Below are 25,302 nucleotides of genomic sequence, written 5' to 3' on the forward strand. Positions count from 1 at the left end.
GAACGCTGGTTGCTACTCCGCCTCCGATTCATTCAATTCTTTTTGGGCGCACGTCTGCCCATTAAACAGTATCTTTAAGAAGCTCTTCCCACTGTCTTTCTTACTACCGTCACCTCTACGTGAAAATATTCAGTTATTTAGTTATGTATCTGAGGGCAATTATCAGTTCGATTAGTTATAATTTTTTGGAAACCTTTAATTTACTCGTAAACAGCTATCGGAATGTTTTTAAGTTATTTTCTATCCTCTCATGTGTACAGATGTAGCTCGCGCAAACTTCAAATTTTGAGCGATAGCGCGCCGACGAGATGAGAATAATCTCATCTTTAATAAGTCTGATACGACTGTTTATAAGAATCTGATAGACTCAGTTATTTTGGTGGCACAGGTTGGTTAATGAAATTTCCTATTAAAAATTATTTGCATAATATTGGTAGAACAATTGAGCACTGGCAAGTTTCTATTTTAAGAAAAAACTGTTAAGCCCATCTACAAGCTCCAAGGCATGCGTTACTTTGATCTCCATTACATAGCTGTCAATGCGGTTGGAACTATTTCTTGTATTTAGTATTTCGTTGATTTTTGTTCCATAATTTATAGGCTTTGTAGGAACTATGCATGAAAAATACATAGATAAAAGTCCCTTTTAGGATTTCGTCTTCGCTTTATAGGTTATTTCGAAATTTCTTGGGCTCTCACCCATGTAACGTGTTTTAAGTGCTCCTTAAAACGTGGGTCACAATTTTTGAGTAGCAGTTGGTCCAGCCAATTCTGGAGTATTTTCATATTTAAATCTCGAGTAATCCGTTTCTAGCGAGATTTTTCGGTATTTGGTGAATTCTAACAGGAAAGGAATCTAAACAAAATATTCAGCACTTCGGTATGAATTTACCATCTGCAATTCTAAGGTATTAATATCAAATATATCATTCCAATCAGTCTGGCCAAATCTTCCTCTGAAGTTTTTCTGTTTAAAACAATATAGAGAGATTAATGTTTTAATGCTCTTACATTAGAGGTGGCCAACACAAGAAAAGCCGACGTCAATCCGTTCCTGCTACGAAAAAGAACTCGTCCACTTGCCCACGAGGGGGTGAGAAACCTACCGCCTCTCTCTAGTATGCGTAATATAAGTGAGGATACCAGCTTAGGTGAATTTCCAGAGTAACACCAGGATCCATACGCTCGTCTACGCTTTTGATATAATTCATAATACTGATCAAGTTATGGCATGTGAATTTTTAATTTCTTGGTGTTAATGGTGTATGCTTTGTTTTCATAAATTAATTGTAGTGTGGTTAGACTGGAACCACCGCGCAAGTTTCTCGACAGTTCTCTTGCATTAAACGAATAAATCACTTTCACTTTGACCGGTAAAGAGCACAGTACTATAGTCACCTTAATAAAAACAATTCAGCTGACTAATGTGCTCAATATGCAGAAGTGGTAGGTAGTAAAGAAGGCTCAACAATATTTATACAGATGCATTGAACTCTATCCTTCAGATGTTAAAATTGAATTGAGAGCCGCCCTTTTTTCCGATATTGTGGTAGCATGCCTAACAGCAGTATTTTGAGGCTGTTAAAAACTGCTAAAACCCATGAACTGACCTAGAAAAAGAGTACCAGCATTTATATTTCGAACTGTCTGTTCACCGAATAGAAGTAGGACACCTCTGTAGATCGGCCCTTCCTAAACATGTATTTGTAGTCAATCGTTACATTAATTTTGTCAAGCGAGGTCCAAAATCTTTATAATATAACCTGTCCAGTTCCCCTCAAAATAACCAAGATAGATATAAGCCTTAAATAATAATGAAATTCATATCGCCTCCAGTGCAGGCAACAGAAATTCCAGCCTCTTCTCATAAGACTCAAAAGCAGAGGTCGGTGACTCCAATGCAGACAGGTGACGTAAGGTTAAAAGCCTAGTAACACGTATTTAAAGAAAACGGCGAATTTTTACAAATTACAGCACAGTTAAACAAAAATAAACAAAAAAGCTGAGCACGGAGGCAAATGCCATCACCCCGTTTCAAAGAGGACGCTCCTACATTTCATCCATCCATCCATCGTTGGTAGTGGCGACACCATGGATTCTTGAGCGTCCGAAGGGACACCATCCCTCCCTCCCCCACAGGAAGATGATGGCGAACAGTGCATCACCAAGGAGCCGAGCACCCGCGCTTAGCCGTGCGTGGCATCGCTGTTATCGTTTGAAAAGGGGATTCTGGTGGTTTAGCCGCTAACAAGCGCTTAGACCTTTAGGACCTCTCGGCACAGGTAATACACCAATTTGTCCACAGCGTCCTGCAGACGACACCTCCGACCTGACCCGACCGGGGGAAATCGGCAGTCGTCTTTTCCTATCCTTCCCTCCGCGTTTCACTTTCCTATCTCTTCCTTACAACTCTCCTGTCTCCTTCTCTCTTCTCTGTTTTTTTCCCTTTTCATTGGCGGCTAGGGTTAATCTTGTGTGACCAACCAATCTGAGTTGCGTCATATTTGATTATAGTGGGGGTGTACAGCTGGCGTGGGCAAGACTTGCTTGCAAGTACCTACCCCTTCTACTGGTTGGGCTCCTTGGTGGGTGCCTGGCACCATGACCGAACAACAAAAGTATTTTATGGCTACTTCGTTCCTTTCTTCTGTTCGTCCTCTGAGAAGAGGGCGCACCGACATGACAGCAAGGTAATTTGCAAAGAATGCCAATAACTTTCCTTGATTTCGCGTGGTTCACTCGAACCATGAAGAGAAAACTGCCAGTCATTTGACCATTTTTAGGGACAAAAGCACTCACACACACCATAGGCCACAAATAGAAAGTAAAAAAAAAACTAGCAAATGGGGACCTTCTACTCGACGTTGTCTATAACCAACAGCATGGGAAACTGCAAGAACTCGCTTGGTTTGGAGACATTCCTGTACAAGTCAGCCCACATCGATCATTAAATGCCGTTCGTGTAGTCATTTCGCATGAAGACCTAAGATACTTGAGTCAGGAGAAACTTTCGGAACGGCTAATGAAACGGAATGTTACAAAAGTGTACAACAATAAAATCAGACGAGATGATAAAGAAACTCAAACAAAGCACATAGTCCTCATCTTCGCTTCAAGCACACTTCTAGATTCTGTAAAGGCCGGATACACCAAAATCAAGCTGAGATTACACATTTCAAACCCCCGTCAATACTACAAATGCCAGAAGTATGCCCTCGACTATCTTAGCTGCCAGGGCAAACAGACCTGCGCTAAATGCTCTTCCAACGACAATTCCGCTCAAAACTATCATGTCGAATTCCATCTTTCTGTAAACTGTGAGGGCAGCCATTTGTCTAACTCACGATCATGGCCAGTCTGGAAAAAAGAAAAGCAAATAGTAACACTCAATGTTAAAGAAAACATAAAATTCAGAGAAGCGCCCAAACGACTCTCGTTGCGACAGAGCCAAACCTACTCTGCTCTGGTGATAGAGGGCACAGCATCACAGCGGCCATCGGTACCTGCACAGCTCACAAACATTGAGCCTGGAGCAGGGCCAGCCGTGCCCCTAGTAGCCGCAGGTAGTTCTGTGCCACCTCCCACAAAACAGTCCGCGCAGTCTTCCAGGTCGGCCTGCCCCACGGCCCGTGCCCACATGGAGAGCCCCAACATGAAAACAACTGTGCGTTCAGCACATTCGTCCAGCGTATCCGCGAATGCGATGAACACAGCTCCCCCCTCGCCCCGCTGCAGCGGCGGCAAAGCTCTATTGAGTCGAAAAAAAGGGATAAAGTCCGAATAAGTGGTCCAAAAGGCTCACTAACCGCGCCGCGTTTTGTAACCTGATCCCCATCTAGTGTTAATGGCATTTGTAGTTGTACACAGACGTGACAGATATTTTAAATTCATTCTCCCTGGTAGCGCTCTTTACGTGTCTCCAGCTGACTAACCTAGCACCACAGAAAAAAAAACATTCTTAAAAAGTATCAAGTCCTTGGCTGTGACCCAGAGAATTCAAGCAGGATCACTAGAGGCGCTGCTATTGTGGTCCAGGGGGGTATAACAACTTTAGAAAATTGACATAAAACCTCATATGAGGCAGTTGCGGTAATTGTACTTCATTTAGAAACTCTAACAATCTGTTCCATGTGCATTCAACTCCGCCTAAGCATCACAATTCACGACATAGAGAAACATTTATTACAGCTTGCGGAGCCATAGCTTTTATTTGGGGATTTTAATTTTCACTCCTCGTTTTGGGGATTGAACAAACGGATCCAAGAGGCCGGATTCTAGAAGATTTTTTTCTCTGCAAAAATGTCTGCCTCCTGAACACAGGCAAACAAACTTACTGTTCTCCAAGCAGTGGGAAAATGAGGTGCCTAAATTTATATTTTAGTTCACCTTGTATTTTAAACAACTTTAAATGGGTTGTCATTGAGAGCCCATATGGTAGCGATCATTTTCCTGTATTATTGAAATTAATATGCCAACCCAAAATCATCCCAACAAAGCCGCGTCGTTGGAAACTTTATTTAGCAGACTGGCAACTTTTTAGAGCAGAAGCCACTTTGGAAAAAAATGTAGAAAATCTGAGCATTGTTGAAGTAAATGAACAGTTCGCGAATTGTATTATAACGGCCGGACAGTTAGGTATTCACCACTCTTCGGGAGGGGTGCGACGGAACCACAAAGTGTGGTGGACAAGAGACTGTAGGGAGCCAAAAAACTACAAAACTGTGCTTGAGGTAAATTTTGTAGGTACCCAACACAAGAGAACCTCGTGCATTTTAAGAAACCAAGAGCCAAAGCTTAGTACGTCCATCGCGGTGCAGAGAAAACCTGATGACAAAGATTTATTTCTTCTTTAAACAGTCAAATGACATCAAAAAAAGTGGGAGCAGGTTCAAAAATTAAACGCACCTTTCCACCTTTCCCAATTCCTTTCTTGATAACACCTGGTACACAAACAGGCATAAAAGAACAGGCAGGCATTTTGGAGGAACACTTCGCTGCAGTTTTCAGTTCGTCTCTATATACGCAGCCATTCCTTACATACAAAAATATAGTCGAAAAAGACCTCCAACAAGTGAAGGTGCAAACCAAGTTACAACAATTTAATTCCTCTCCAAAAAATCAATAGAGTACTGTCTTCCGGCAAAAAAAACCTGCTCCAGTACCCGACCAGTTAAACTATCAAATGCTTGCCCATCTTTCACAGTCTGCTCTAAAGGCATTCCTGACTTTCTTTAACAAAATATTCAAAGAAGGAAAAATACCTCAGGAGTGGAAAAGAGCCGTCATAGTGCCATTCCTGAAATCTGGGAAACCACCAATTTCACCTGAAAGCTGTAGGCCAATAGCAGTTACAAGCTGTCTCGCTAAATCATTCGCAAGTGTCCTATATATAAGACATATTTGTCCTTGAGTCCCGCGAACTTCTCAACTTCCATCAATGCGGTTTTAAAAAGGCAGGCTCAACAACCTACCACCTTGTTTGTCTCAAAAACACAACTAGAGAAGCGTTTATAGACAACCAGGACTGTCTCGCCGTCTTCTTCGATATGGAGAAAGCTTATGATACAACTTGGAAGCTTGGGATTCTCCGCGACCTATGCTACCTAGGTATCCGCGGCAGGATGTAGAACTGTTCAACTGCGTCAATGATTTCCTGTCGAACCGATGAGTTCAAGTACGCCCAGGATTAACCTTTTCTAGGAGCTTCGTTCAAGAGGGGTTCCTCAGGGGTGTATTTTCAGCGCAAAACTGTTTATTGTAAATATGAATCCCATTAACAGAATAATTCCAAAGTCGATGATGTATTCAGTCTATGTCGACGATATTCAAATAGTTTGCACATCCTCCACAGTAGCAACATGCGGGAGACAAAGTTAAAAATAAACAGACTAGAGACATGGGCAGAGAAAGTGGATTCCGGCTCTCCACACAGAAAACAGTGGGCGTTCTGTTCACACTAAAACGAGGTCTGCAATCCGACCCCAGCTTACATCTAAACAAAATCGATATACCTGTGAAAAAGGAGTAAAATTTCTAGACATTACTTTTTGACAAAACACTGCTATTTTTACCTCATATTAATGCTCTTAAAAAGAGCGCCTCCGGATCGTTGAACATACTTAATGTACTTTCCCAAAACGCCTGGGTTCTTGTAGGACGTACCTTTTACAACTTTATCGGTCTGTTGTTCGGTCGACCTTAGATTACGGATGTATAGTTTATGGCTCAGCGAGACCATCGTATATTAAAGGCCTGGATCCAGTGCATAATTTAGGTATGCGTATTTTGCATAGGTGCATACAGGACGTCACCCATAAACTGTCTTTATATTGAAACTAAGGAACCATCACTTACAGACCGAAGAATCATGCTGACATGCTCATACATTCTAAAACTCCGTTCACTGCAGAATTATCTGTGTTGCCCCATCGATACAAAGGGCTAATTTAGAATAGTCTTTAACAAACCCCATGCTACCAGGCCACTGTTTTGTGGTTTGAAGAGATTTGCGAGAATATTGGCATAATAACACATTGCCTGGTTTTGCCCAGAGACAAGACTTACTACATCCATGGTACAATTTCCAAGCAATGTGCGATTTTATGCTTGCACACTTCCTGAAGAAACAAACTGAACAACAACATATAATACAAGAATTCATTGCCCTCGAAAAAAAGCGGTAGTTTTACGGAATTTTATACTGATTGCACAAAAACGGATGCTTACGTAGGAAGCGCAGTGGTGGGAGGGAGTTCGAAGGAAACAGCACGACTTCCCCAGTGCGCATTCATCTTCACTGCGGAATGCTGTGCAGTACGCTTAGCGATCGAAAAAACGTTAAGCGAGAACCTCAAAAACGCTATTATTTGCACAGAATTTTTCAGTGTACTTACAGATCTCCATTCTAGAAATGAAATCTCCCCTCTACTTGGTGGCATCGTACACAACATAGCAACATCGACAACTCAAATGCAAAACATAGAACTGTGCTGGGTCCAGTGTCATGTCGGAATAAAAGCAACGAGAGAGCAGATTTTTGCGCTGCACAAGCTCGTGGCAAGGAAGTAAGGAAGGTGAGTATACCCTTTAAGGATTGCATCAAATTAGTACAACAGAGATTAAGAGAAAAATGGCAGACGTCCTGGGACGAGGTAAATAACAAATTACATTTTATAAAGCAAGTTCTAGGTAAATGGCATCACGTTTGCTCCAGGAGCATTTCGTTGAAGTTATTTTATGTCATCTCTGTATTTTATGTCATGAAGTTATTTTATGTCATCACACACACATCACGCACAACTTTTTTTGACAAAACAAGACAAACCTGTTTTTGAAAAATGTGGAGATGAGCTAACAGTTAATAACATTTTACACTCTTGTGCATTGCTTGAAAACTTATTAAAAATATTTTACTCAGTTTTATGTTGAACACATTCTTTTACAGCCAATGTTACTCTTGGGAGAAGATGCAATTCTCCAGGGACGACGGGAGTATAATTTCAGTGAGGGGAGGGGGGCTCGCACAAGTTTCTTTTTACCTGTTTTTTTATGTACCAAGTTGTCCAGTTATTAAAATCCAAGTTTGGCTCGAGAGAGAACACATATTTTCGTGAAAAATTTTTTTCCTTATCCAGTGGTTCTTTTATCGCTAGATAATGCATATTAAAAGGTATTAACTAGAAAAAAATTACACAATGAATTTTCAGTGCGCACATATTTATTCACACTTGACTCATTTACATATGTAGGCATTCGCGCCTGAACAAAACTCCAACACGAAATAGTTTAAATACCGCAATATAAGCAAACGCGCTACAGTACATGTATGCAGTTACCAATAATGCACGCAAGCAGCAGATATTTCGGACAGTGCTGGTCTTTCTAGGTGCTTAGGCGGGACCAAAGATTGCTGCTCGCTCCGCTGTTCTGCTCACAAACTCCCATATGACGTCGTCTAAACTTAGGAGCGCCGTACTTTCTTTGTGTATATGCAAACTCAAAAGATGCGATAAACTCTTTTGAGCCGTTCGGTTGCGCAAATACGTTTTGATTCTGCGCAGAGCACTAAAAGAGCGTTTCCCAGAAGCGACAGACGCCGGTATGTAAAACAAAACCTGAACATACCTCAAGACCTGATCCATAAACTCGCGAATGTATTGCGATTCCCTTTGTAGGATCTCCAAAATGTCCACAGTTTTGGTAGAAGAGCACTGTTTAGAAGAGTTGATAATAGCATAAACTCCGCCGAGAGTCTGCATAAGTCACAATGAACTGCATGCACTCCAAAAGCCGCCTCAAGTTCATCTGCTGTATACCGACTACCTCCAGCGGCGCTGGTTAAGATGTCCTAGTTTTACGAGCTGTTCCATGCCCGGCTGCTCAAAACGCTGTTTTGTTTCACTTATGATTCGGTCGGCAGTATCGAAATACTCCTTGCGTAGCGCGGCCTTAAAGTCAAGTGCAACTGGCTGGACAGGTCTATCTGTCGCCTCATACCTCGCAGGAAGTTTTGTCGGCCTTGACATACGAGGTTCCTTCATGCCTAGGCGCGCTGCTGTTGTGCACGTGTACTGCCGCAGCCTCGCAAACGCAGTTTCAGAGCGCAACTGGGAGGTCGCCTCGCAGAGAGCCTCTGCTGCCTTTTTTGCACCTGCGGCGCAATATGTTGAGCTCTGGAAAGCCCTTGCTTATTCTGCACAAGGCCCAAAGTAGGCTATGGAAACGTGGATACCTAACAATGTTTCAAATTTCTGCAAAGGCCGATAGTAACCTCTAAAAATAGCCTTGCTGATTTCGGTCACTGAACCTGGTCTCTGCAAGAGCTCTTGAGTGTCTCTTGAACTCTGGCGTAATTCTCAACGAGTCATTGAAACGACTTGACTCTAACGGTCTACCGCGCAGGGCAAAGCGGTAGTAAGTTATTTGGCCTTCATCCACTCTCCACAGCTGACTCGCGCCCTGTAGGAAGTACTGTTACCATAAACACTTTTGCGCATCTCAGAGTCCAGGACTGCTTGAGAAACGTCCTTAACGGCGGTGAGAGCGCTCCCAATTATGTCACAACTCCTGCTAGCCTCTTGCAGTACCAGATCTAAACAGTGATTACGGCACTGGGCATACAATGAAAATGGCTCATAATCACTAATTCTTTTTTGCGCACCCAAAAAACGACCTGACATATTCGCCGCCTCATCAAAGCACTGGCCTCGTACACAGTGAAAGTCCAGGCCAAGGCGCAAAATCATTGTCCTTGATGGCGGAGTATAGGGTCTCAGATCTACTGTCGAACGCGTTATACAGGCCGAGATACTCTTCCCGAACTTGGAGATTCTCACTCTGCTCCCACCGCACGCAGAAGGTGTACTGCTCGTCACCATTTATATTGGTTGTTCCATCAGCAATAATACCAGAAAATAGACTAGATTTCACGTCCTCTGTAATTTCTCGTTGCACACTATAGGTCATAACCTCTTTAAGCTCATTCTGCATGTCATCGCTCACCCATTTATTTCTCTTAGTCATCCACGTCTTAAGGAGCAGGACATATTCCAACCTCTCGCCAAGCAAATCGAGCAAATTTCCATCACATTTACCTCGTCCTCGAAGAGCTTGCCCTGTGCGGCAAAGGTAGCGCACCGAGCTAACTATGACACGAAGTGCTGTCCTGGCCTCCTCCCGCTGTTTGTTGTATTGCTGCGAAAGGAGACGCAAAACAGGAATGCCTCCCTGGCAAGACAAGTTTGGGCTGACGGAGGCCAAGTGAAATTTGCTCTTTTCATGTGACTGGAACTTCTCGATAGCCTTTTTCAAATTTTTAAAATCAACTTTAAGAAAAGCTAGTTCTGCACTTCCAGCACTGTTCCATATTTCATCGAAATGTCGATGGCACTCGTGACACAAGACTATGTCGTTGCTTTTGCCGCCGCAGACTCATTCAGTCATCGTGGGCGTGAGTAAGCCCCATAATAAGTTTCTTTCAGAAGCACTTTCGCTGTTTTCTAGAATACCAGACTGCCGTCCCCGCTACGTAACAATATTGACCCAGGTGCACGTTACGTGTTTTTGTCATCATGAGATTATGAGGCATGTGATCAAAAGCTTTCGAGAAATCAATAAAAGTGCTGTCATTATGCACGGAAGAGTCGAATGCTTGTCAACATTCATTAATAACTCGAATATAAAGGTCTGACGCAACTGTATACGGGACTCATGCTGGTTGTTATAAAGGAAGTTGTTTAGGATGTGATATAATGTTATTGTAGATAACGTGCTGTAGTAATTTGAAACTTATTCAGGTCACTGAAATAGGCGTGCAGTTATTAGGAAACGATCTGTCCCCATATTTAAATACCAGAATTCTGTAAGCAGATCTCGTCTTCCGGCAAACTTGTGTGAACTGATTGCTGCGAAATGAGCGAGAGAAGGAAAGCTGTATGCTGTCAGGTTTTCTTTAGCAGTTTTGTGTTGATTCTATTGGGTTATTGGATACTATGATAGGGCAGGCGTTCAGCTGCACGGGACACTCTATATGATGGTATGGAAACTGTTGAAAAGGGAATCTTGATATCGGCCTCAGGAAGCAGCAGTCGATTTTGATTATGCAGTTTGTCCGTAAAAACCTCCTGAAGTGGCTGTTCAATTGTTCTCTGCGCTGTTTTGTAGGTAGCATGCTCTCGTTTTCACCCAAGGAACTGGAGCCGCCGAAACGCTTTTTGAATTAACCTCCGATATGCTAATTCTGTTTAAAAAGTTTGTTAACGCTGAAATAAGCGTTTAACGCCATTCTGCAAAACGGTTGAAGACGCTATTATTACGAGGTAAAATTTCGCGATGCTACCGCATTTTGCCGTCTAAATTTTTTTCTGCTGCGTTTATATAATTGTGTGGGAAATGGACGGGAGCCAAGTGAGCTACTCTTTTTGTACTGTTTTTGCTTGTTCTTGTTTATACTTGTATGCCTCTTATTGCTGTTGCTTGTTCCCTAGTGCTCTCTTATATAATGATGCTTGTGTATGGTTTAAACTGCGCATGAGGTATATGTGGGTCATTATTCTGAGATGCGTATACTCTTTACTTGAGTGCTTCTGTGGTTTTATCTACAAATGTACCGATGCGGAATTTGATGTGATGTCAGCTGCTTTCTTATGTATAGTGCTGCTGTTATTTCTAGTTGTCACTTGTAGCAGTTTTTTCCGACAGTTCATAAATATCCTCACGGAAAAATGAAGATTGAATTTGATATCAAAGAGGATCTAGCGAACGGGATAGGAGAGTGGTGATTTTGAGCTTGGAGTGCGGTATAATCGAATAGAACTGTTGGAGCCAGCTGTGAGATAATGCATGCTCTGTGCAAATTCTCCTCCATGGCTATATATAATTCCTGGGCGGTTTTTGACTTTTTTGACCACATTTAACGAGAGAGGAAGCCTTTCAACAATTATCGTTGAAGCTAATTTCTGTGCCCTCTGCCTCTGCTCTTCCTCTTGGGAAAAAAAACACATTTTACCAAGCACCAGGAAAACTTCAGAATTGTTAGCCAGCATTTGTTAGCTGTTACCCAGGGCCGAAACTATTTAGACGTGTGTTCCGATGTAGCCAAAATTTCTAAAACTGATGTGCAAAAGGGAGAAAACATCCAGGGTTGAAGTCCAAGCTAACGCGTAAGCCATTGAAGCGCTTGCACACCGGTTTCGTTCCTTGCATTGACAACAGCGGTTCCTTTGATGAATGATGTTCAACTATCTATTTTATGTCGTCGCAGGGGTCGCCTCCGAAAAGTTATCAAGATGCCAACTGAAAAAGAAAAATTTACCATGGCTGAAGGTAAGCTAATAATTCCTACGTCTATAAAGCGGCTCCGAAAGTGCGCAAAGAAAATGAATTCGAAACACGGAAATTTTATTCTATTCCCCGTAATACTGACCACACATTCTGCAAAATATCTCTTAGCATTCTGTCCTTCCTACGTTTTCTTTTCAACAACACGCTAACCCTCCCTTTATTGCTGCACCTGAACAGGGTACAATACTTCGAAGAGATAGCAGGAACGCTGCCTGCTTGCCGTCGTAAATTGGCACTTTGCTGTGCAAGGAAAAACCAATGCAGGTCATGCACTCGGAGGAGAAGAAACTAGGCTGAGTTGCGAGAGCAAATCTGATATCCCGCTTGTCCGTGTGCGCGAACGCTCAGTTTGTGATGTCCTTGACAAATTGCCTATTGGTCGCCGTTTGCGGGCTGTTTGCTGATTGACGACAAACGCGACAGCTCGATCCGCCGTCGCTCCGGGTAAGATGTGGACCTCCACAACGCACACGCTGCAGGGAAACTCCACGTCCTCCTGTGGCTCATTACATGCTGCGACACCTTTAAGAATATCAAACGCCGCCAAAGCCGAGAGTGATAAGATGGCTTCCTTCCGCCCGGCTTGCACGCAGCTGCTCACTTACGGACTAGCACCAGCGTTAACGATCACATTATCGGCGATGGTAAATATAATTGAACTACCTCAAACGGCACGCGCAGTTATCAAAGGGACACCTCTGCAGCAGAATTTATTGCGCTCATCCTTCTGTAATGCAAAATCTTGCTATTCTGGTGAGTTGGCCTTCAATGTAATCCTGTGCTTCTATACATGCTTCGACACCTCTCAGAATATCGAACTCCGCCAAAGACGACAGCTACGTGGCGCCTTTCTCAAACCGTTTTTCTCGTAGCTGACCACGTATGAAATACCCAGCCATATCAACCATGAACCATTTTTCATGGCCGATATGAGTGGCCTGTCTTTCACAGTTACCTTTTATGAATGATCCCAAACATTACAGCATGATGCAAAACGCTCATCCTTGTGCGCTGCATCTTCTGCTCGCCCTCTTTGCGATTCGCCCATCCGCATCAGCACGACGCTCTGCATAAGCATCTACGGCTCTCACAATATCAATCCCGGCTAAAAGCAACAGCGATAGGATGCCTTTCTTCACCCCTGTTTCCTTGCAAATGATCGCTAACGGAGTACCAGCAGCATCAACCATGCATTATCTTGGACGGCCCGACGTAAGTGGACCACCAGGCAGTTTCACCTTCAGTGTCCAAAGAGAGAGGCCCTTCTGCATGATGTATAGCGCTTTACAGTTTGATATCTTTTTCTATTTGGTCTACTAGAGCTCGCGATTTCGCCATTAACATACCCTGTGCCTTTGCATATGCTTCAACGCATCACATATTATCAAGCGCCATAAAAACAATTACGATACGGTGCCTTCATCACACGGGTTTCCTGAAGTATACTCGCTTACTGACTACCAGCACCATCAACCAAAGAATGCCACCGCCGTGTTTCAGTGGTTATGCTACTCTGCTGCTGACCCGAAAGGCGCGAGTGTGATCGCGGCCGCGACGGTCGCATTTCGATGGAGGCGAAATGCTAGAGGCCCGTTTTCTGTGCGTTGTAAGTGCACGGTAATGTACACCAGTTGGTAGAAGTTATTCGGTGTCCTCCACTACGGCGTCTGTGATAGCCTGAACGTCACCAGTTGCACAATATATTCTTTAACGCCTCTCAGGTTATCATACGCCACAAAATTAACAAAATTATATTGTCTTTACTCTGCCCGGTTTTCTCATAGATGGATGCTTGTGGAGTACCAGCAGCATCAACACTGCCATCTTCTTCGAGGGCAGTTATGAAATTACCGCCTATTCAGATTCCACTTCAGTTGGCACGGAGACAAACATTGCAGAAAAATCTAAAGTGCCAATCCTGTAAAGCAAGTTCTGCTTGCGCTCCTCCAAGATTTCTATCGAAGCGTTTTTGTAGCTATACACATGCCACAACGCTTCTGTGTATATTAAACACATCCGAAGACTACGGCGATACGCTGCCTTTCTCAGCCCTGTCTGCTTCTAGGTGATCGCTTACCGAGGACAAACAGCATCAGCCATGAAATTATCTTCGAAGGCAGTTAAAGTGGATCGGCTGTCAGCTTCAACTTCTGTAGCTACAGGGCCTGTCCTTGCTAGAAGATGTATAGCGCTTTATCGTTTCGAATTCTGATGTCACTTGGACTTGGCTTGGACTCCTCGCGATTTAGACGTAGACGTCATACGGTTGTGTACACATGCTTCAGAGGCTCTGTGAATATCGCCGCGAATCTTTGTAGTGCCAATCACGATAAAACGTGGTGCACAGCCAAAGCCCATCGTACTTTGCCAGCCCCGTGGGCCACCGACTTTCCACGAATATGTGCACGAAGATGTAGAAGACTGGCTGAATGTGTGCGACCATTTGGCAGCGCTGAGAGACGACAGTGTCAAGCTTTGTAACGTTTATTTTACAACGGACGGCCCTGCTGAAGCGTGGCTTTAAATCCACGAACCTTCCCTCACGACTTTCGCGACCTTGAAGAAGCACTTAGTGGGAACATTTTCTAGCGTCGTACAGAAAGAAAGAGCGGATATTCAGTAGCAGTTACGAACGAATTCAACACCCAAACGAGAGCGCCACTGCGTATGTGGAGGATATGAAAGTCCTTTTCAGGTGCGCCAGCCCTAAGGTGATTCAAGAAAAGAAACTCACCTGATACCAAATCCTTAAAAAACCGTAGCTGACTTCGTGGTCGAAGCTTCTACCACCGAAAAGGCGCTTTACGCACGGACCCGTCAGTACAACCGACCACTTTAAGTTCTGAGGGCAAGCCCCTCTGATAATTCCCTGCAAGAGGGGATAACCTGCGAAATGTGATACGCGAAATTGTTCGAGATGAACTTCGGCTACTGCAGCCATTGCCAACGCAGTAACTCAGGTGGCGTCGCTCATGTACATCATGCGTAAACAATTACAGCATGCGCTTGGCTTCCTGACACCGCCGCTACCAACGGAAGCTGACGCCCTGAACTACACCGCCGCACTCGGCAGTCTTCCGGCCCGACGAGATCCCCCAAGCTTTCTTCGACGAGAAGCTGCTCTAAAAGAACCCCCCTAGCTCCCGCACGCAGACCTTACGAGCGACGCAAGTCCAAAGGAAATGCGACGAGTGGAGCACTCCCAACAACCGCCCGGTGTGCTACCATTATGGCTATGCTGGGCACACATTTTCCCACTACCCGTACAGTAGCATCGGGCTGCAGGGCTTTGCCATCGACGGCATGCTGCCCAGTGTCATCGAAGATTATAACGTCGGCGTCACTGCCTACCTCCGGCCAGCAGAAAAAGCTCGATGACTTGCCTGACTGCGGATCAGAGACCAGCAGCGGACCGACGCCAGACGCCACAGCCTACAAGACGCAACGAAGAATACAAGCCAGGTGACCGAGTTTGGTTTTGGACGGCCATTTGCCGCCGTCCATTGAGTGAAAAACTTTTGCACCTCTATTTGGGCCCGTACTATGCGCTTCGTCGGCTACGTGAATTGGATTTTAAGTTGTTCCTGAGGAAATGACTTTATTCAAACGACACCGCGTACGATCAGAAGTTGTGCATGTTGTACGTCTAAAGCCCTATTATGTGCGCTAAAAGACGCCGTGTTTCCTTCCTCGGTGCATATTGAGCACAGTTCGTTTCATTTGTTTCTAGTCGCTTTATCTGCTTTAAAGCATCGTGTCAATGGTTCTTAGAGAGTGGAGCAATGCCGCCAATCTTTACAGTTTTTACTATTTCCTCAAAGCTACCCTCGCATCGCTTTATTGCTTTTTGATGAAAGACGCCATCAGATGTATCTCAATTGATCTCGTCCAGGTGGAGCCGACTCTACGTTGCTCCAGAATGTTGTGGTAACTTTGCAAACTGAATCTCGATAGTTCGCTCTCAGTTTTAATTTTAGGACGGCCGAGAGCGGTTGGCATTCTCTTCGATTACCGCCGAGCACGCCTGTTTCTACGCCATCGCCTATTCATACAATTCCTTGCGGGCGAAGTTCAGCTCAAATAACAATCTTTGTTTGGAAGCCATTGTCGCTGTTTTCCTGCTCGCCGGACTGCAGTCGCCACTAGGTGACAATATCAAACGCTCGCAAAGACGGCAGCGCTACGATGCCTTTCCTCAGTCGGGTTTTTTTTTTTTGAAGGACGCTTGATTACCAAGATGAATTAAAAAGCATGATCAATGATTTATATAGGCAGACCAGAACACTGTGTGTAAAAATTAACATGAAGAAAACCAAAGTAATGTGCAACAGTCTAGCAAGGAAACAGCAGTTCACAATTGGCAGCGAGGTGCTGGAAGTGGTGAAGGAATACGTCTGCATAGGGCAGGTAGTGACAGCTGAGCCGGATGGTGAGGAAATAAATAGAGGGATAAAAATGGGCTGGAGCGCATATGACAGGTTCTCTCAGATCATGAATAGCAGTTGACCTGTATCCCTCATGAAGAAAGTTTACAACAGCTCTATCCTGCCGGTAGTCGCCTACGGGGCAGAAACGTCGAGGCTAACGAAAGGGGTTCAGCATAAGTTAAGGACAACGCAGAGAGCCATGGAAAGAAAAAGATAGGTGTAACTTTAAGGGACCGGAAGCGGGCAGAGTGGCAGAGGGAACAAACGCGGGTTAATGACATCCTAGTCAAAATCAGGATGAAGAAATGGGCTTGGGCAGGGCTTGTGATGCGAATTCAAGACAACCGCTTGTCCTTAAAGGTAACAGAGTGTATTTCAAAAGAAGGCAAGCGTAGTAGGAGGCGACAGAAGATAAGGTGGGCGGATGCGATTAAGAAGTTCGCAGGCATATGGTGGGCGCAGCTACCAAAGGACCAGGTCAATTGGAGAGATGTGGGAGAGGCCTTTTCCCTGCAGGGGGTGTATTTAGGCTGCTGGTGATGGTGATGATTACCAAGTACCAGCTGCATCTACTATGGCAACATCTTCCATGATAGTGTAAGTCGATCACCTGTCAGCTTCACGTCCAGTTTGCGCAGTGGCGAACCTTTGGGCATGTTGCGACACGTGCACGATTCCGGGATGCAGGTTCTGCGTGCGCTCATCGCGATTTCTCCAACAAAAGCCTCCTATGGCGGCTCTAAAAATATTTCAGTGCCTTCCAGACCATCAAATCCGGGCAATGAGAACAGCGACAGGCTGCGTGTCTTCCACCAGGCTTCCTCGGTGATGTTCATTTCGTACACTACCAGCAACATCCACCTTGTCATCATCTTCAATGGCAAATTGAAGTTCAGCACCTTTCAGAATCACCTTCAGTGCGCACGGGTACAGATCATGCTGCAAGATGTTCAGTCCTTTGTGGTTTGATATTATGTACAAGTTCTTTTTGTACTCGTCGCGATTTGGTAGATATAAGACAGCAGATATAAATGGCAGATATAAGTAGACAGCATGAGAGCTTCAGCTCTAGTGAGCACTGGCACGTTTCGCATCTAGTGGAGTCGTTTAACATCTTGCAGATTCTAAAAGTTGCTCTTTCATCCATGCAGGTTCTGCTGAGCTCCTCGTGATCTGGTCGAAACGCGTTTGGTCTGTCCTTCCATATGCGTTAGTACTGCTCAATACAGCAATACGATAAGAGACGCCAGCGAAACGATGCCTTTTCTTACACCGATTACTTGATGATGCTCGCTAACGGACGTAACTACAAGGGGGCCAGCTATCGATGTAAGCTTCTGCTGGCACAGGAAAAAATTATGAAGCACAATGCAAAACATCCTTCAACGGTGCCGGGTATTGCTTGCTGTCTTCGCGATTTGGCCATTGAACTCAACCTATGGCTGCACACGTGCTGCTACGTCACTCTGAAGGTGAAACCACGCGAAACTGGACAGTGATACGGTGCCTCTCTTTAGCCCGGTTTTCTCGGAGACGCTCTCTCAAGGAATACCAGCGGCACCAGTCAAGGAATAAGTTTCGATGATAGATATGATTGGACCACTCTCGAGATTCAGCTGCAGTGGCCGCGGGGACAGACCTTCCGGGGCGATGCAAAAACGAAAACATCCTTCAGGGATACAGGTTTCTGCTAGCACTCCTCGCAATTTGACGAACATCGTTTTTTTGTGGCTGTACACAACCTGCAAAGCCTTTCAGAATGTCAAACACCAGCTACGACTACAGCAATGCGGTGACTTTCTTGACAGCAGTTTCCTCGGTGATACATTTTACTTACTACCAGCAGCATGAGCCATGGAATCATGTCTACGTTAGATATAAATGTACCGCCTGGCAGGTTCAGTTTCAGTATCCGCGAGGACATGCCTTGAGGCACAATGTCCTTTGACATTCCCTATGCCATTTGATATTCCGGTGCATACATTCTGCTTGCGCTCTACACGTTAGGCCAATGAAGTCATTCCGTGGCTTTATACATGTTTCAACAACTCTCAAAATATAAAAAATCGCCACAGACGACAGCGTTACGGCCCGTTTTTCAGCTCGGTTTCCTCAATGATACTTGATAAAGAACTACCTGCAGCATAAATCATGACATCATCTTCGACTGAAGATCTTCGATGGCATCAGCTTCGCCTTTCAGCTTTGCTTTCTTTGGCCACGGGGACAGACCTTGTGGCTCAGTGTGTAGATCTCTTAATATTCTGATCTTCTGATCAATTAGTCTGCTTGCTCTCTTCAAGATTGGGCCATCAACGTAACGACCGCTGCGACAGCGATAGGGTGACTTCCTTGCCGTTTTTCTCAGTGATGCTCGCTAACGGACTGCCAGCAGCGTTAACAATGGCATCAAGTTCGATGGCAGGTACAGGTAGACCTCCTGTCAGTTTCATGTTCATTGGACACAGGGATAAATTTGTGGCATATCAAAGTTCATCCATCCGCCAAGCAGTTGTGAGCACCTAATCAAAAATTTGCAACAAAATGTGGCGACCCTTCTCGGTTACTGTTCGCTTACCTGCAAATAAAATTGTTAAGTGACGGCAAGCTGATGAATGAGGTGAGATGACAGGTGGCTACAGAATGATTTTAATGGCGGACTGCCTGGCGCGAGCAGTCCTGCCCGCGCCACTGCACACTTCGTCGTCTTCTACTTAGTCACACTACCCGGAGCCGCAGGGGGATCATCCCGATGGCGAACGAGAAGGTCGCCAGGGAAGTTGAAATGCTGTAGATGACGGTGGGCTTGAAAAATGGTTGAATAGAGAAGACGGAGGTGAAGGGCTTGCCGCAACGGTGGATGAGGCGATCAGCGATTGAGTCCCGGTCCATGAAACATCCGGGACGCAGGGTGCCACGAGCTGAAGGATGAGGTCCTTGGACGCACCGAACGGCAGGGACAGGGGGGCGAAACAAGTGTGCTGAAATCTAGGTCTGAAAATATGAGCCTGAAACTAGAGTGTTTAATCAGTTCCGGAGATATGCCAGCCGCGTTCCTCTGGTCCTCAACCCTCGGCCTTCATGCTATCCTCGCCGCCGCCAAAACCCAGATCAATGAATGGACATCTAATGAAAGGCCCATCTGTTTTAACTGTTCTGGGGTTGGCCACATTTCTCGACACTGCCAAAGCCCTCTAACGTCTACCTACCGCCGCTATCTGGACTCTGCCCATTTGGCCGCTTTTTTCACCGTCTGAACCGCACTTCTCGAGCCCCGAAGACCAGACCCCTCCCATTAACCGCTCGCCGTCACCAGAACGTCGTCGCTCTTCATCACCCCGACCACGACGCCCATCGTCCTCTGCCATCTATGCCCGACCTCATTCGGAAAACTGATAGCTGCAGCGTCTGGAGGGGATGGTGCTGTCACGAGCCGTGCCGAAAATCCTCCTTTCACTCCCGCAACAGATGCAAGTTGATCGAAGTGCACGTGGATGGTGCGATTTTCGCTGCATCGATCGATACCGGAGCGCCGGTGTCAGTGATGTCTTCCATTATTCAGCATCGCTTGCGCAAAGTGCGCACGCCTGCACCCTTCAGCCTTCGTCCGTGCGATCGTTGGCAAAATATCTTCAGATAACGTATTGTACATTTCCGTAGGGCGTGAACCAAAATTGGATGGGGTTTAGCACTGGTTATCTCTAGTTGAATTGCGAAAGCTTCGAAAACGTCGTCTACACAGCGTTTCATTCCGTTGTTCTTGAGAACTCAAACCGGTCTCTTCCACAGCTGAAGAGTCACTCCGGACGTGGCACGACTTCTACCGTATCTTCGTTACGACGCTTCTCGAGTCGTGCGGCGCGCTCTTCTGGCGTCTCTTGAGCGCGTTGTCTCTTCCTCACTTCGTTCTTTCGTTGTTGCGTCTCTTTCGCGCACTCCATAACGACTGCAATACACTGAGGCGAAGCGCATATATATATATATATATATATATATATATATATATATATATATATATATATATATATATATATATATATATATATATATATATATTTGAAGTGAGGGGCTCATTTTGACAAACATATTAAGGAACCCAACAGTCACCGAAACCAAGGTGCATAGGGGAAGGTTTCTATTTTTTTTAAATATCTAATGCCAATCAATTAGTTTAAAGAGAATTACTTATGAAGCAGCAGAAAAACAACCATGCCACCGGTGAGATCCGAACTCCGAATATCGCGTCCGGTGCTCTTACCAACTGAGCTACGGCGACGGCTGTCCAATCTACTGCTTTCGTGGGTATTTATGTTTGCGTGTAAGCGAACCTTGAAGGTGTTCACCAGCGCTACCCTCGTACATAGTGGTGGACGTAGCACGTCCTGTAATACCGCAAGTGTAACGTAGAACGTCACCTAACGGCGAGGGCGGGAACTGTGCGAGAGCCCTCTTATGCTACCTATGGCATCATGACTGCCAGAACCGAGACCCCCTTAAGCTATTAGCAGACAAGGCAAATGAAGTGAGGGGCTCGTTTTGACAAACATATTAAGGAAGCCAACAGTCATCCATGTATTGGTTTCTACTTGGAGCATTTCTTGATCTTGTCCACAGATGAATACATTGGTATCATTGGCGTACAGTATTATTTCTGGTGTAGAGGGCGTTAATTATATCATTTATATAAAGCAGGATTACGAGCTGCCCAAGGATTCATCCTTGTTGAAATTCATAATGTATCTGACTTAAGCTGGACTTTGCATTTGTAATATTTTTGTACTTGCGAAGATTTGAGAGGTAATTTTTTATTAATATGAGAGCCGTTCCTCGAATTCCACATCATATAACTTGTACAGTAAAATATGTTGCTTAATGAAATGGAATGCATGTTTAAAGTCTGGAAAAACACCTATTGTATATATTTTCTGCTCAAAATTGTCTATTATCTTGTGCTTAATTTTTATTAGCGCCATTTTAGTAGATTTCTCTTTCTGGAATCCGTATTGCTGCTCGGCGATGATATCGTTTCGCTTGCAGAAGTTTAGTAGCCTGATTTTTATAACTTGTTCAACTTCTTTCGAGGAGATTGGTAGGACCGAAATTAGCCTATAATTAGTTATATCATTTCTATCACCTCCCTTGTGTATGAAAGAGACGCTTGAAACTTTCAGTTTATCTGAAAATATTCTGGTACACAGAATAAAGTTGCCTATATGCGTAAGTAGGTGACTAATCAAGTGACTGATGGAATTTATTGGTTGACATTAAAGGTCACCAGTACCACATTCACTGCTATTTTTAGGTTCTTGATTACTGTGCAGATTTCTAATTCTGCAGTTGGAAAGATAAACATCGAGCTTTGGATGTTGGATGTGAGATACGTTGCGAAATCACAGTTGCCTGAGATTTCCTTCAAGCTCCTAATATGAGAAAGTGCTCCTTAAGTTTGTCAGTAAGAGACGCCCCTATGTAAGGCACACCATTCGTAACTAGTTCAAAGATGCCGTCTGTTTTGTTTTTGGGCATTAGCTTGTTTACTGCATTCCATACTTTTTTAGGGTTGTTGCAGATATCTGTAAACTTAAGTTCGTAACAAGTCCTGGATTTTTTAATATCAGAGATTAACTTAATACGAATCTGTTCATACTCAGTCAAACAGTCCATATTTTCCGTATCGTTAAAAGAGGCCAATATTGTGTCACGGTTTCTAATTCTTTTCAGAAGGCCGGCATTTGTCCGTCGCATTCTGGCTTTTTTACACTTTTTGAATTTTACTGTAGGGAAGGGTTGATTGTAGAGCTCGATAACTGTTTTAATAAAGACGTCACATGCTACGACGGGGTAATACAGCTTGTTTCTGCTATTAAGTTTCTATATATTTTGGTCTTAGCTTCATTAATGATTATGTTTGTGATGGGTGCACATGTTTTGGAAAGACGCTTGGGGTATAAAGTAGGGTTTAAATAACAAAACTAGGTAAATGGTTCCTAATATCAGAAATTAGTTAACCTGCTTGCACATTATCTTCTTGCAGCTTGTAAAACACACATCTAGTAAAGTATGGCACATGCCTGTAACACTAGTCGGCTTATGTATTACATGTTCACAACCAAACAAGAGAAAATATCAAGCATTCTTTGCTTACTAGAGTCAATAAAAAAATCGATATTGAAATCAGCACAAATAACAAGAGGCAACTTCAACTGCATGCACTACTCTAACATATTTTCAAGAAATGCTAAAAAAATTGCCTGTGATCCAAGAGCGGCCTATATACAACGACAAACATGATACCAACACACTTTAACATGAGACACTCAAAGTGTTGAGTTATTACGCAAAACTCTTCTTTGGTGACATAATTTAGGGAGTTCATTATATAAATAGCCACACCTCCCCATCCCTTATCACTCCGTGGAATTGATACGCATTTATATCCTGTAAACTGTACATCATCATAATCGTTGGTTAACCAAGTTTCAGTGAAAGCTAAAATTTAAAATTTATGGTCTAATGCATTTCGGAAGATCTCCACACAATCCTGTTTATTTCGAAGGCTTTGAGCATTGAAATGGAATAGCAATTTTTATTTCTCTCATTGGTTCTTTGAATTTTTAAACGAATCAGCATCAAGATAAAAACAAGTGACCGGGACTGTCATTTTCAAGCACGTCAGTGCTATCAGTTACCGCGATGCGCGTACCGCCCGTTACTGAATTTATCTTATCCATCTCGTTTGTCGTCCTAATCCTGATAACTCGCCTGCGGTGGCCGCGACGAACAAACATTGTTTCATTTTTTAGCCAGGCAAACTCATCCTCTTTTTCTTTCGCCGTTTAATTCATTTTCCAAAAGAGCGTCTTGTTCTTGCTGTCTGGTTTTCGTTAAAGAATATTTTAGATTTCGTTTCTATTAGCGGTCCTTTTTTTGCAAGCCATGCGCTGTGGTTGAACGGAATACGAAGCGTACAAGAACAGGTGCAACCTTCTTGGAACTCTCCCCGACCTGACTGTCATTACCAGCGCTCTCATCCTTAGTGCTCTCTTTGACAGACCTGAAGGCAATCGATGAACAGCCTCAAAACCTGCCTCGGAAAGGAGCGGAAGTTCAAGATCAGTGGCCAAGACGTTAAGCTTTTCCAGTAGGTGTTCATTATCAAGAAGGGCAGCCCAAGTATTTCTAAATTTTCACGTATGCTGTACTGCTCTAGTTTATTAGCTTGTTGCCTTAATTCCTGGTTTTCTTGTTCTGTTACCTGAACCTCGAGTTTTTCCACTCGCTTTTCGAGGGCAGATACGTCTATCCTATTGTTTCATCCTTGACTAAATTTCGTCGTATTTTTGGACATTTCCTGCATAAACTGCTCAAGTGTGTCGCTTTTTACTTAATCTCAAGTACTTCTGTGAGCACGAGATGAACATCAGCAATTTCACTTGCAAGATTTGCTTCTTTTTTGCTGCTGTGGTTGCTTCGAGCCTAAGGTGTTTTACATGTTGGGAATTTCTATTCTTTTTTTGCAGTTTTTTCTTTTTTTGCATGTGGCTCCTTTATCCATGAACATGTGCCAATATGACACATAAAGTGACATTCCGAGCACATTAGAAACACTTGATCCTCAGAAAGCTCTTCGTTGCATGTAAGACATGTGTTAACCATTTTTCCGATTTCAAGACAGAATGAGCAGACAGCAGCAGCGGCTACCAAAAGAGAATTGCAAAAGATGCAAGAAAAAAGAAAAAAATCAACCTATAATTTAGGGCGAAGGTTTTAGGATCCGGATAACAGCTGCTGCGGCGCCGCTGCTGCTGAATGATTGTGAAGCAAGTCTTCGGTGGCGAGCTACTTTTATAGCTGTTGGCTGGTTACGTCAGAAGTCACGTTGTTATTAGCAGCCAGTTTCAATGGCACGTTTCCGATAACCAGTCATCCTTCGGTTGCTCATCCAGGGAATGCATACGGAATCGGCTCCTCCAAATTAAGGAGATGGTTTTAGGGTCTTGATAGCAGCTCCTGCGGTGCCGCTGTTGCTGAATTCTTGTTAATTCTGCAGTATTTTGCACGTGTTCTGGCCTTATGTTTGTCGCGGGACACTATACTTCCGTTTTACTTACTGCCATTGTCGGTTGCCCTCAAGACCTCATCCTCGAGGTTGACTTCCTCTCCTATCATTCGCGCGTCATCCATTGTGCCTCAGATGTCATCCTACTCGACCTACCTCTTGTGCCGGAACCCGCCGACGTCATTGTCCACAGATTGTGTACTGCTGGTTTTGTTCGTCTGGCACCTGAAGCCGCTATCTGCAATTCCTTGTCGTCTGGTCCCCCTTTTCCTGATGGTGACTACATGGTTTCTCCCATCAAGGTCGTTCTCCTAGCAAAACATCTTGCTTTTCCGCGCACAGTAGTCGGCATTTTTCACGAACCATACGTACCGTCCAGTTTTGAACTCTACCACTTATGTCCAGCCGCTTATTCAAGGTATTGCCGGCCCAAGCTAATAATCTTCGCCGTGTTTTGGAGTGTTTCCATGCCGTCTTTGATTTTGACGGCCACTCATTGAGCCGAAATTTTGTTGTTAAGCATAAAATAAACACAAAAGACTCCTCTCTTCTTTATCGGCGGCCGTAGACATTATCCGGAGCTGAACCGACCGTCATCCAACAGGGATTTGACAAGATGCTCGGCAAGGACATAATTCAGCCATCTCAAGTCCAAGTGCCCCTCCTGGGGTCTTATTCAAACAGAACGATGGTACCTGGTGCCTTTGCGTTGATTACCGCCACCTCAACCGAACTACAAAAAGACGTCTATCCATTACCCCGTATAGACGATGCCCTGTACTGCCTTCATGGAGCCAAGTATTTCTCATCTATCTTCGTTCCAGATCTGGCAGATTAATTTCGACGGTATGGACCGTGTAAAGAAGACCTTTAATCCTGACGGTCTGTATAAATTTAAAGTAATGCTGTTCGGTATATGCAATGCTCCGGCCACTTTCAATCGAATGATGGACTCGCTCCTTCGAGGCTTCAAAT

The 25,302-nt window shown here is 44.2% G+C and overlaps 1 protein-coding gene across 1 annotated transcript in view; it reads left to right on the plus strand.

Moving 5' to 3' along the window:
• LOC144107624 (uncharacterized) overlaps positions 1-25,302 on the plus strand; it is a 147,612-nt gene that overhangs the window by 18,398 nt on the left and 103,912 nt on the right. The window contains exon 2 of the mRNA XM_077640728.1: positions 11,762-11,823. Coding sequence (XP_077496854.1) covers positions 11,762-11,823 — 62 coding nt within the window. The remainder of the gene's footprint in view (positions 1-11,761; positions 11,824-25,302) is intronic.

This window comes from Amblyomma americanum, chromosome 1, assembly GCF_052857255.1.
Source record: "Amblyomma americanum isolate KBUSLIRL-KWMA chromosome 1, ASM5285725v1, whole genome shotgun sequence".
Classification (NCBI taxonomy): domain Eukaryota; kingdom Metazoa; phylum Arthropoda; class Arachnida; order Ixodida; family Ixodidae; genus Amblyomma; species Amblyomma americanum.